General features: G+C 32.1%; 1 protein-coding gene across 1 annotated transcript in view; it reads left to right on the forward strand.

Annotated features, from left to right (window-relative positions):
- The window catches only part of LOC117109039 (macrophage mannose receptor 1-like), a 31,499-nt gene that overhangs the window by 4,086 nt on the left and 14,632 nt on the right, over positions 1–12,781 (forward strand). The window contains exons 3-20 of the mRNA XM_033251265.1: positions 549–661; positions 1,306–1,433; positions 2,121–2,218; positions 3,118–3,234; positions 3,683–3,771; positions 4,026–4,126; positions 4,426–4,555; positions 4,974–5,056; positions 5,143–5,271; positions 6,210–6,314; positions 6,843–7,001; positions 7,538–7,620; positions 8,142–8,325; positions 8,895–9,020; positions 9,301–9,552; positions 10,355–10,459; positions 11,210–11,341; positions 12,168–12,288. Coding sequence (XP_033107156.1) covers positions 549–661; positions 1,306–1,433; positions 2,121–2,218; positions 3,118–3,234; positions 3,683–3,771; positions 4,026–4,126; positions 4,426–4,555; positions 4,974–5,056; positions 5,143–5,271; positions 6,210–6,314; positions 6,843–7,001; positions 7,538–7,620; positions 8,142–8,325; positions 8,895–9,020; positions 9,301–9,552; positions 10,355–10,459; positions 11,210–11,341; positions 12,168–12,288 — 2,255 coding nt within the window. The remainder of the gene's footprint in view (positions 1–548; positions 662–1,305; positions 1,434–2,120; positions 2,219–3,117; positions 3,235–3,682; positions 3,772–4,025; positions 4,127–4,425; positions 4,556–4,973; positions 5,057–5,142; positions 5,272–6,209; positions 6,315–6,842; positions 7,002–7,537; positions 7,621–8,141; positions 8,326–8,894; positions 9,021–9,300; positions 9,553–10,354; positions 10,460–11,209; positions 11,342–12,167; positions 12,289–12,781) is intronic.

Raw genomic sequence — 12,781 nt, forward strand, 5'->3', positions numbered from 1 at the left:
AGATGTGTATAAGAGCTAGCTTCTACTCTCTCGGTACAATATTTTACGTGAACGACATCTGAAGATGTGCGTAATAACCAGGAAACAGTTAATAACAGACTAAGAACTTGTTCCGCGAGATCGAGGCTCTGAAGGGAAATAATTGTTTGATATACTGTGCAAGTGATTTTTAAAGCAAAGTGGTGTTTGACGAAAAAAAAAAAAACGGGAACAGTTAATGAGATACAGATTTTTTTAATATTTAAAAACTGGTAGAAAAAGCTTGTCAATATTTTCTAAACTTGTGGAATTCATTTTCAAAATCCTTTTAACTACAAAAAAAATCATTTGAAATTATTTCGAACGAAATGGTAGCTTTTCAGAAATTAATGTTAATATCCGGAATATCTTTATTATTATTATTATTATTATTATTATTATTATTATTATTATTATTATTATTATTATTATTATTATTATTATTATTATTGTTATTATTATTATTATTGTTGTTGTTGCTCTTATTATTGTCGTTATTTTTTTCTTTATTTTTTTCTTTTTAACAATAGGAGAAGTTGGTAGACCTCGGTCAGCAAAACACCAACTATTGGATAGGTTTGACCGATAGAGGGACTGGCAGTTTTGTGTGGAGTGATGGAACAAACTACAACTCACAAATTGCGTATGTTTCCCATGATATCTAAAACATGTTGCAATAAACAAACATCGAAAATAATTGAACAGTAGTTTGTAAATTAAATGATAATACAGGTGAATATCATGATTATTGTGAGGATAATCTTCTTGTTCATGATGATGAAGATAAGGAATATAATGAAGTTGAAGAAGATGATGTTGATATTGATGATGATAATGATGAAAATGATGATGATGGTGATGATGATGATAATGACGATGGTGATTCTAATGGCGATAGACGATGAGTGATTGTGATAGTAATGGCAGTTGTAGAATAGATGGTGGTGGTGTGATAATGATGTCTGAAGGGATCATAGACCTAGGACTAATAATTGTTATAGTCGTGCCTTATTTTGGATTTTATTTTATACAATGCTATCTGTATGTGGAGTATTTTCCTATTGTCGTTTAGTTATTTTTTTGTGTTTGGGTGTGGGCGGGTGTGTGTGTGTGTGTGTGTGTGTGTGTTAAATTATTTTTGTTTTGTATAAGGATGCACCATCATTACATGTGTGCTGTGCTACTGCTGATTCAAAAGCGTTTCCAATGAATTGATTGATTGATTGATTGATTGATTGATTGACAAATATTAGTTATATATTAACATTAATAAAATATTTTAATTAGAATTTGGGATTCAGGATACCCTCAGCAGGCGTCATCTGAGGCATGTGTCCAACTACGCACATCAAGAGGTTACTGGCAGGACAAAGCCTGTAGTTTGGTACTGCCATACATCTGCTCTCGACCACTTGGTAAGCTATAACTTTACGTTAAATTTAAGATTGATGATATAAAGTTACATATAAATGAGTAATATCTTAGAACAAACGAACCAGAGGTAGTTCAATTTCTTTACACCAACTGTGTGTGTGGTTGTCCTTGAATTTGAAGATAAATAGTGAGAAGAATTCAGGATGAAGTTCCCAGCCTGCTAATGAAGCACATTAGATGACAGAAGTTAGAGGTTTTAGATGATGGTGTCGGTTTTGTCTTCGTAGTTGATGAGTTTCCAGTCTGAACTTTTCCACCATCCCAGCACCATTTTGGTGTGTTTTCTTCACTTTGAACATATGAGTCCTGTTGTTTCCCAGATGTCCAATAGCATGTTTTTACCGTAAGATGTATTTCAGAGCATTCTTGAATCTAAGCTTTGGAGCACCAATTCCTAAATTTCCTTCCAATAATTTCCATAAGAGAATTGTTTTGGTCCGTCTGAATTCATTCATCCGTACATCATGTCCAGCCCACTGGAGTTTGGCGGGCGACGGCATGGTCTCTATAATATTATACTATAGGCTGCCAATACTATTTTTATAATTAGTATAATAGTAAGCTTGTTGACCACCCACACCTGAATATAAAATGGATTGTAGAGTTACCGAGCTGTTTAATTGCCTTGGTTGACACAAATTAATATTAATAAAAATTTATAATTGCAGCCAAGTTAGAGAAGTGTTCTACAGAGGACGGTTGGATCTCAGGAAACAGCAGGTGTTATCTGTACGTGGATCAAACACGTTCTTGGGATGATGCACAGGTGGGATATGCTATATTGTGTTGATAATTCCAGAAATGACGAAACTCATGATGATTATGTTGATGACGATGACAAGCCACTAGTTTGAAATTAAAGTCTTTTATGTTTGTTTTTGTTAAGGAACCAAATCGAATTTCATTGTATGTGTATTGTACATGTACATATGGCAAATAAAGTTTAATGAGTATTGAGTATAATGATGATGATGATGATTATGATGATGATGATGATGATGAGAATAAGGATGATGAGGTATTCTTATTTAAATCAGAAAGATTAAGGTGGTGATAATGATGATAATGATGATGGTGGTGATAATGATGATGATGGTACTGATGTGTTGATGATGATGATGGTGTTGATGTGTTGATGATGGTGATGATGATGGTGATGATGATAATGACGATTGTACTGAAATGAAAAGAATATGAAAGATGGCGATGCTGAAATACCTACTACGATTTAGATTGTTTATTTGTAACATATTATTTTGTGTGTGTGTTTAAATAAGTAAAACTACGTTAATTTCCGTTTAAATGCTAGATCATTAATTTGTTCCTTGTTATCTTCTTTGGACCACCAGAGTTTATTCTCTTCTGGGAATAATCCTCTGGAACCTACTTTCAAACAGAATAGCATTTACATCTCTTATCTCTAATATCATTAGTAATGTCCTCATATTTATTATGTGTAATAACAATAATATAACATTCGCATGTTAATTCAAAGTCTGGAATATACTGTATAATGAAAACGATCCAAATATTAGATTTTGTTGTTCATAATAATGCTCACAAACAACAGTCATATTTATCATAATATGTGTATTAACTTTGGTCTGTGTACCGAATAATTAATGTGATAAATTTACATCTTCTCAAATTACCAATTTACTTAAGGATTATTGTGATGGGCTCGATGGATATTTGGTGTCAATCAACAATGACGAGGAGCAGTTGACCATCAACACTATTGCTTCATCAAAAACAACTATCTGGATTGGTCTCTCAGACAAGGTAAAGTAGAGTCTGCATGGAGTAATCAATTAGTGCCACCCCTACCAATTCTTGCTGATAAAATAAGTAATTACAACATTGAACTTCTATGCAGAAAGACACCAATCAATCAATCGGCATATTATTTATTTCAATCTGAATATAAAATATTACAAATTGGAGTTGTACATTAACAAAAATCTCCGATATTGCTGACCTGTTTCTTTTTTTATTATTATAAATTACCCTTCTCAACACATGTTTTGTATGAGTAAAGTGATGAGCATTGGCCTTTATCCCGCATAACTTTCATTTGAGTGTTATTCAAAGAACCGAAAAGAAAGACTTCAATTAAAACGCTGACCGGATTTAAACCAGTTTCTTCAGTACAAGTACAAAAATAATTCTCAGCGCAGTGTTTTTACTTTAGACATTATTCGGTAGATATTTCTTATTTGTGTTTTGTAAGGACTCTGATGGCGAGTACGAGTGGATATCAGGAGATAATTACATAGCTTCAAATAATAGTTGGGACGTAGGACAACCAGATGCATCAGCGTAAGTATATATTTTCTTATTTATGAGATAATGTGAGATTTTGTCGCAAAGCTCAGATACATAGTTGAGTTTAAAAAAAGAAGATGATAACATAATTATTTTTAGTTATTCTAAATATAAATTAATCACAGAGGAGGTACCGGTATCTCTCGAAATTATAATTTCGAATTTGGGGGAAAAACTGAAACTAATTTTGAGAATTAATTCTGATGAGCTAAACTCAGTTGTTGACAACTATCCTGCTTTTATTACAGGGGGAAGTGTGTGGAGGTTTTGAACAAGGGGAGCAACACAGGACCCTGGAGCACGGCTAAATGTGAAGATAGAAAAGCGTTTGTGTGCGAACGGGGCCAGCGTACGTGTGCTATTTACACTTCAATTAATAGTTAATGTTTTCATTCTCTTTTTGTTGGAATTACTTGCATTGTAATTTTGAGGCAGTGTCACCGTGGGCAGTCTCTTGATTGACGTATGCCCACTCATGAACATAAGGAAATTATTCTTATTATTATTAATATTATTATTATTATTATTATTATTATTATTATTATTATTATTATTATTATTATTATTATTTAGGGATAGCGAGTTTGAGGATTTGAGAAGTAAGTGAGTTTTTTTTACAGTGTCGCCTTTGATATCTTAAACCAATAGTTTCATGTTATCCTGGTTGGAGGAGCTATGGCGGAAATTGCTATCAATTTAATACTCTTCAGCCCGAAACATGGATCAACTCCAAAACTATATGTGACGCTCAAGGAACATTACTTGTGACAATTAAGAGGTACCATAATGTCATATTTTCTAAATTTACATGTCTTTATTTTTTTTAATTCAACATTGTTTGTAAGCTTTTAAAAACCCACCTCTGCAAGTTTGAGGGTAAGTCTGCCGAATCGTTTCCATTGAGAGACGTAACATTGATTGTATGATGAAATTCCGTTTGGTCTTGTGTATGATGTGTTTTGTCTGTTAGAGTTTCTTTAAAGTTTATCTGACCAAAATGAACATAATATTAAATGATTTATATAATCGTTGCCTGTTTCAAGAGAAGTTATTAATTTTATACCGCTAATTACTGATCGAATGTAAATTAAATTAGACAGCTTGACTGGACATAGTTGAGTTATTCTGTATTGATTTGTTTGATATAATAAATACTACCATTATTAAGTATTATTATACAACTTTTTTTATGTTAGCCAAGAAGAGCAAGACTTCTTGATCACACAGTTTGATTACCTTCAAGATATCAACGTTGAAAATCTTTGGATTGGAATATCAGGTATACATTAAATGTTATTTATTTACTTAAAAAATGATTTTAAAACGTATATTTTTTTAATTAAAGTCCGTGCCTTTAATTTCCAGATACTGAGAAGGATGGTGAACGCGTTTGGGTTGATGGAACCATCGACAACGGCCCTTACATGAACTGGCCGAAACGGATATATCCTGAAAACACACCGAATACGATGGATTGTGGATCAATGTTTGTCTGTATGTGTTATTTTCTCTTTCTCTTCATGTACCTAAGATATACCACCGGTTAGAGCTAAATAAAATTTACTTGCTTTCATTAAATTAAAGATTGGATGAAAAAAATACATTTTCGCACACTTAAGGCCTGTTTATACTTCAACGATAACGATAAAAAAAAAAAGCTAAAAAGCAATTGTTCATATAGAAAATAAAAGAAATAAGAGAGGTTTTTACACTAGAACGATTCGATAAAGATTTTTTCAGTTATGCAATAACAACTACTTTTGACAATTCAAATCAGATGACGTCATAATCATGGAAAAACATTAAAATCGTAGTAGTAGCAACGATTTTATCGTTTTTCCATGATTATGACGTCATCTGATTTGATTTGTTATAATATTTTGTTATCATATACAGGATAAATCGTTATCGAATCGTCCTAGTGTAAAAACTTCTCTTATTTTTTTGGTTTTCTATATGAACAATCGCTTTTTAGCTTTTTTTTTTATCGTTATCGTTAAAGTATAAACAGTCCTTTATGGACGAAAAAAAATGATTCCATCCTTTCCATCGTTTAATATCAAATTAGGATTTTCATGGTAAAAATCATGCAAATAAGTTAATTTGTTTATCTGTGCATATTGCTTTTATTTGAATAAAAGTAAATCCCTTCAGTTTCAAGCCCCATTGTTTGTTCCAGGGGCCGCCTATCAAAGAAACAACAAATTTATAAAGCAATATCAGCAACAAGAATGATTCCCCTTTGCTTATGACGATATTCTGCGAATGTTAATGCATTATATTGAAGTAGATGAGTCTAAGGTTCCATTTGAATAAATTACATCGTTACTATTTTTTCTGAGACTAACAGGAAGATAGTAAGACCTTCTTTGTTGTACTTGAGTATATGATGATATTAATTGTAAGATTTATTTTATTTTATTTTTTGTCAGTGTCGCCTAATGGTCAATGGGATTATGGTGATTGTTTCAACACGTATAGCTACATCTGCAAGGTATCTGCGGGTAGTACTGTGAAACCTTACAACCCTGGAAATGGTTTGTTCTATTGATATAATTAGATGTGTATTATAAAACCCCTATTAAGCTATTTTGATATTCTGGTTATTATTGTAGTTATTCTAATTGTATTATTATTGTTTATTGCTGTTACTGTAAAATTATTGCAATTTTATTATCAGTATTATTCATTTCAAAATTATTAGCCTGATCTACTCACTATATTTTGCCTGGTGCCCAGTGGCGCCAAGTCTTGAAAGAGGGTGCTGATGGGGGCGCGAAGGTGCAATGGGGGCTCGATGATCAGTTCAGGGGCGCTAATTCGCAAAATGTGGTGATTTTATGTGATTTTTAACTACTTGCCCGTGATTTTTTTTGGGGGGCAACTGGGGGGGGACGAACTTTTTTTTTTGGGTGGGGGTTAGTGCGCCCCCTCGCGTCCTACCCTAGATACGCCACTGCTGGTACTTGTTTGTAGAATGTCATCTAGGTTTAGAATAATATAATGATTTTTTGTGTTCGTTGCAAGTGCCAACAAGCATTGATTTTTCTTTATTTTGGTTTAAGTAATTGGAAGTTGTGAACCTGGATGGGACTACTATGAAGGACAGTGTTATAAAGTCGACTCTTTTCAACGTACTTTTAGTGATTCCAAGAAAGCATGTGAAGACATGGATTCCGTGCTAACTAGTATACTTAACCCCAACGAGGAATCTTTTCTTTCAGGTAACACCAGTATATTTTTTTATTCAAATATTCCTTTATTTGTCTTAATTCTAACTGGAAAATTGGAAATTTGGGCTGGGCCCCTCAGGACCTGCTGCAGCTGCAGTGTACGGACACATCGGATACAAAGATTGTCCCTAATCCATCTAATAGGCGAGCAGATTATGGCCAAAAAGTCCTCTAAAAATCGTCGAGGTGGCAATGGAAGTACTACAGGCTAATTTTGATATTGGAGGCCATTTTGAATGCTTAATTTGGAGGTGTTCCCTCAAAGAGATTTTGGGTAATTTTGAGTTCTGAACTTCTCAAGACCTATATTTTCAGAAAATATCAAAATTAGCCGGTAGTACTTCCATTGCCACCTCCACCCCAAAATAGCCTCTAATCTGCTGGCCTATAACTCTCACTATAAGGATTATTCGAGGAGCCAAATGATCTGAATGATTTTCCCTCCACTACGCACCGTTGAAATCTTAATTATTATTATTTTTTTAGACTTACATGTAAACATTTCTATCCTGTTTTTTTTTTCTCAGTGCGATTAAACGCAGAAGCATTTTACATCGGTCTTACTGATCAGCAAACTGAGGGAACGTTCTTATGGATTGACGGAAATCCTGTAAGCATAATGATGATTGGGGTGGTGGTGGTGATGATGGCGATGATGATGGTGTTGATGATGATGCAGATGATGATGATGATCCTAACGATGAACATCATCACCATCATCATTATTATTATCATTATAACGATTATAATAATAGAATACGATATATATTAAATTCATAACGAACTACAACGATAACGATAAAAATAGAAATAATGGTGTTTATATACCGTAATCGATAATGGTAGTTGTGGGACTAGTTGAAATCGTAATAGTAATAATACACTTAAGCCCCATTTACACTAAACACGATTACGACACGATAACGACATATCATCGCGCAGTTTGTATTCACACTGCGCGCATATGTATTGTGTCGTCGTCGTTTCGAAATCGTGTCTAGTGTAAATGGGGCTTTACACTATAATTATTTTTTACCTTTCGTACGTCTATTAATAGGTCACAATAGTTTCTTTGTTGGGTTTTCGTTCCACAGTGTCAATATTTTCTTTTCGTGTATAATTTTCATTTAGCTATCGTTTACAAACTGGCAAAAAAATGAGCCAAATAATGCTGATACTGGCGAGGATTGTGTTGAAATCTATGGTGGTAATGTTCAGAAAGGAGCCTGGAACGATATACCTTGCTCGTATCAACGCGGTATGATATGCAAGAAAACAGCAGGAACAGTTACACCTCATCCGCCTACAAATCCTCGTAAGCACATAAGTTTTCTTCTTTATTATTTAAATAAAAAAAGATTATCTAAATTATGCATATTATTCTGATTATTTATTATCATCATTATCATCAAAATGCGCTGAACCCTGGTATTCTACAGCTTATTTTCTGTGATTATCTGTAATCCAAAGGTCATATACAACTTCCTCTGTGACTTATTTATGTTTTTAGCTATGTTATTTAACTTGTTCAATTCTTTTTCATTATTACAAAAATAACTCGTAATCGAGCATTTGCTGTTTATCCTTCCTCACACGTTTTAATTATAAAGTCCTATTTTTGAATACTCCAAAACTGAATCAGGAGTTTAGAAATGGAGGTGTGGCATAGCGAGTAAGATCTCTTTCGAAGTTCTTGTTCAATCAAGTCAAAATTACGTAATAACCGAGTAAGCAGTGTTACGTCATACCGTGATAGAGCGACGTAGTGCTCATGTATTTTTCGAATATTCACACGTATAAACTTTAGTAAGAGAGTAGGCATAACATATCTTGTTATTTTTCTCTATTGAGTGTTACATCATAAATTTATTCTAATCTTTTTAGCATCTATTGGTTGTTATGATGGTGATGGTAGTCATTACCGCGGAAACGCACAAATATCATTATCTGGCAAGCTATGCGAGAATTGGGACGGGAAACCAATTAATCCAACCACTCACCCAGACGCAGGTGAGAAACAGAATGTAAAATAACACTTTGAAATTAGTTTTAATATGTGTTTATATTTTGTTTTAATATATTAATAATGCTTCAATCGAAAAAGTCCTGATGGAATTAAATATATATATATATATATATATAGGCAAACACTGTTATTTTTAGGAAATCTGTTTTGGAATACGTAGAATACTAACATGATATCCTTAATATTAATTAAAATAAATGATAATAGGTTGTTTGTTTGTTTGTTTTTTTTTTGTTTAACTACTAATTCTTTATTGTCACAAAGATTTAAAGGAAAATTTTTGTCGAAATCCGGACAATGGTCCAGCACCATGGTGCTGGGACAGCACATCAGGCGGAAGCTTTGCTGTAGAGATGTGTGCTATCCCAACCTGTTCCAATGCTGCAGACTGTTATGAGGGTGATGGGATGACATACCGAGGTCATGCTTCACAAACGGAAGATGGGACCACGTGTTACCGATGGGACCAGCTAGACTCGTCTAGTTCGTACTATCCTGCTAATCAGCCATATGCAGGTACTTTGTATTATTGTGTCGAAGGCACGCCTTCTAAAATGCTCTACTTTTCTTATATTAGATATATATTTATATATATATTTATATATATATATATATGTGTGTGTGTGTGTGTGTGTGTGTGTGAAATGATAACAAGATAAACTTTAAATTTTTTGTGGTAAATGCTTTAGGACTTTACATATATCTAAATTGTACAAGGTAAAGAAGAACATTCTGGGAGTGCGAAAACTGTGCACATTTGATCTCTGCATTAATAATTAGCGCTATTCTTATATAATATTTTAAATACATACAATTATAGGCATCTAAACAGAAACGGAGGCAATATAATGCATGAATAATTGTTATTGACAATAAATTATGAATGTTAAGAGTTAGCTTGTAATGAATTTTTTTTTTTACTCATATAAACTTTGTTGATTACTCTTTAAATAAATTAATGTTAAATTGATGTACTGTGTTTTGACTACACATAACTCTCCTCTCCTTTTGTAGTTGTGCAGAGGAAAAGGAGGAAGAGGTTGTAGGTATTTAATTTTGTGGGAGTCTGGGACCCATAGCCATTGTGGAGTCCAAAGTATAATCCCTGTCGGAGATGCAATGAAACAAAGTCTCACTGTATCTCGAAAGTTCTTACATCTTAAAATAGAACGTCAACATAGAATACAGTAACCATCTACTGTATTCTAATTTGTCACTGACATTTTTTCGTATATTTTCATGAGATCGAAAATAACCTAGTTTTTTTCGAGTGAAAACAGGCATATTGACAATATATTACTTTTAAAATTTTACTCAGGACTGGATTCTAACTATTGCCGAAACCCAAGTGGTTCTCGTCGACCCTGGTGTTACACTGATGACAAATATAACTATGGTTATTGTGATCTTCCCAAGTGTAATAGTAAGATTAATATAATTGTTAATACCTTGGTATTTATCAAACACAGTTAAACCATAGAGGAGGTATCTTTTTGCTTTACAATTGGTGGAATAAAGTTCGTTTCTTTTAGTGAGGAAGTTTGAGTTGATATAAAGCTGACCTTTATATCTAGAAGTTGAACATTTTGACAACAAATATATATAACTGCTTGGTACAGCATGTATCTATAATTTGTAATGAAAAAATAGTTAAAAAAATAATGTAACATGTAACACTAAGGTGTATATTGCAACTAAAACACTTAATTACAGTATTCATTATAGTTAATCTTGTTTGTTTACAAATTCAGTGTAAGTATTATTTATATTACGCCCTTTTGAAATCAGATAATTATGACTTAAGTGGCATAAAATGTTGACTAATCGTAAGCATGAAAAATATCAGACCGATTCAAATCAAATTTAATAAATCTGTAATAAAATAATACGAGTTGAACTGTACTTTTCTAAACTTCAAGCTATTTTTTTTTTAATTAATTTTTTCAAACACTTTTTGATTTTAAATTTTGATTATACGCCAAATACTTTAGATTTTTTAAATTTTGATATAAGTTTTTATTTCAACTTTCATTTTCTTCTTTGGTAACTGTAAATTACACAGAGGCACAATTATATGGTATTGTTGAATTATTTGTATTGTTGTTATTTTGTTGTTGTCTATTCTGGATATCTAATGAGAAATCATGACCTGAATATATTTTTGATATAAAAGAGACTGGATGCTACGAAGGAAATGGTCAAAACTATCGTGGATCTGGTGCAACAACTGTGGATGGGGAATCGTGTTCTATGTGGAAAAATGTGTCAGACCAACCTGTAAATTCAGACGACTTCCCCAACGCAGGTATTTATTTAAATAAACTATTCATTATAAATTGGGAAATCATTATTATATGCAAAGTGTAACATTCATTACCTATCGGATATGTTGAGACGGCTAGTTGATTGGGAAATATTTAAGGTTTAATTATGGGGCCTTCATTAAACTTTTGGATTTTACTAGAAGTCTCATATCAATTTTTTACTTTCTTCATTTTAAGCTTAGAAGGTACATGACACCAATGAATGTTTTCCTCAAGGTTTTCTTCTTCGTCACATCCTTTAAAGTATATTATTTATATAAAAGGCTTACCTGACAGTATTATTAGTAACATTTTGATTTATGCTGATGAAACAACTTCTCTGTGTCGTATGTGTGTTCGCACAATAGACAACACTGTGCAAACATTCTTAATCTTAAGCTGTAAAAGGTTTGGAACTATATATATTTCTGTAACATATTCAATCCCAGGAAGATCAAATTGCTTACAATCAGCGATCAAATACTGGCCGTGAAATACTTCTATAAATCTGGACTAACCCAAAAAAAATAAATAATAATTTTCAATAATGGAACAAGTGAGTGGTATTGTGTTTGTGTTTATTTATTTTTTCTTAGCAGCACACTTCTAACATACAGGATGAAATATCATCCACGAACCTTTCCAGAGTGTAAATCAGACTTATTAACCAGAAATACGCGCGTGTCCCACAAACGTACATGTTTGCTTGTGTTTTATACTCAGTCGTCTTGTGGGACCTTAGCAACAATATCCAATGGGCGGGTCTTAGTGGAAAGGTCTTCTGATATTAGAGACTCTAGGCATAGTCCCACTTTTTATCTTTGTTAGATTTGTACGAAAACTATTGCCGAAATCCAACGGGAGAGGACAAGCCATGGTGTTATATCAAACGGGATTCTGGAAATGTTGACAAGAAGGAATGCGATGTACCACATTGCGATAGTAAGAAGTTCATATTATTGCTATTATTATTATTATTATTATTATTATTATTATTATTATTATTATTATTATTATTATTACTACTACTACTACTACTACTATTATTATTATTATTATTACTACTACTACTACTATTATAATTATTATTATATTATTATTTTTATTATTATTATTATTATATTATTATTTTTATTATTATTATTATTTTATTATTATTATCAATATTATTATTATAAATGATTAGTGTATTGTGTTGTTGCAATATGATATTGTGTATTGCGATAGTAAGAAGTTCATATTATTGCTATTATTATTATTATTATTACTACTATTATTATTATTATATTATTATTATTATTATATTATTATTATTATTATTATTATTATTATTATTATTATTTTATTATTATTATTAATATTATTATTATTATAAATGATTAGTGTATTGCGTTGTTGCAATATGATATTGTAAAATGAGGCCTTAGTAAAGATTTAAAAAA

This window comes from Anneissia japonica, unplaced genomic scaffold (genome assembly GCF_011630105.1).
Source record: "Anneissia japonica isolate Jap-2015-1 unplaced genomic scaffold, ASM1163010v1 scaffold1863_len523710_cov156, whole genome shotgun sequence".
Classification (NCBI taxonomy): domain Eukaryota; kingdom Metazoa; phylum Echinodermata; class Crinoidea; order Comatulida; family Comatulidae; genus Anneissia; species Anneissia japonica.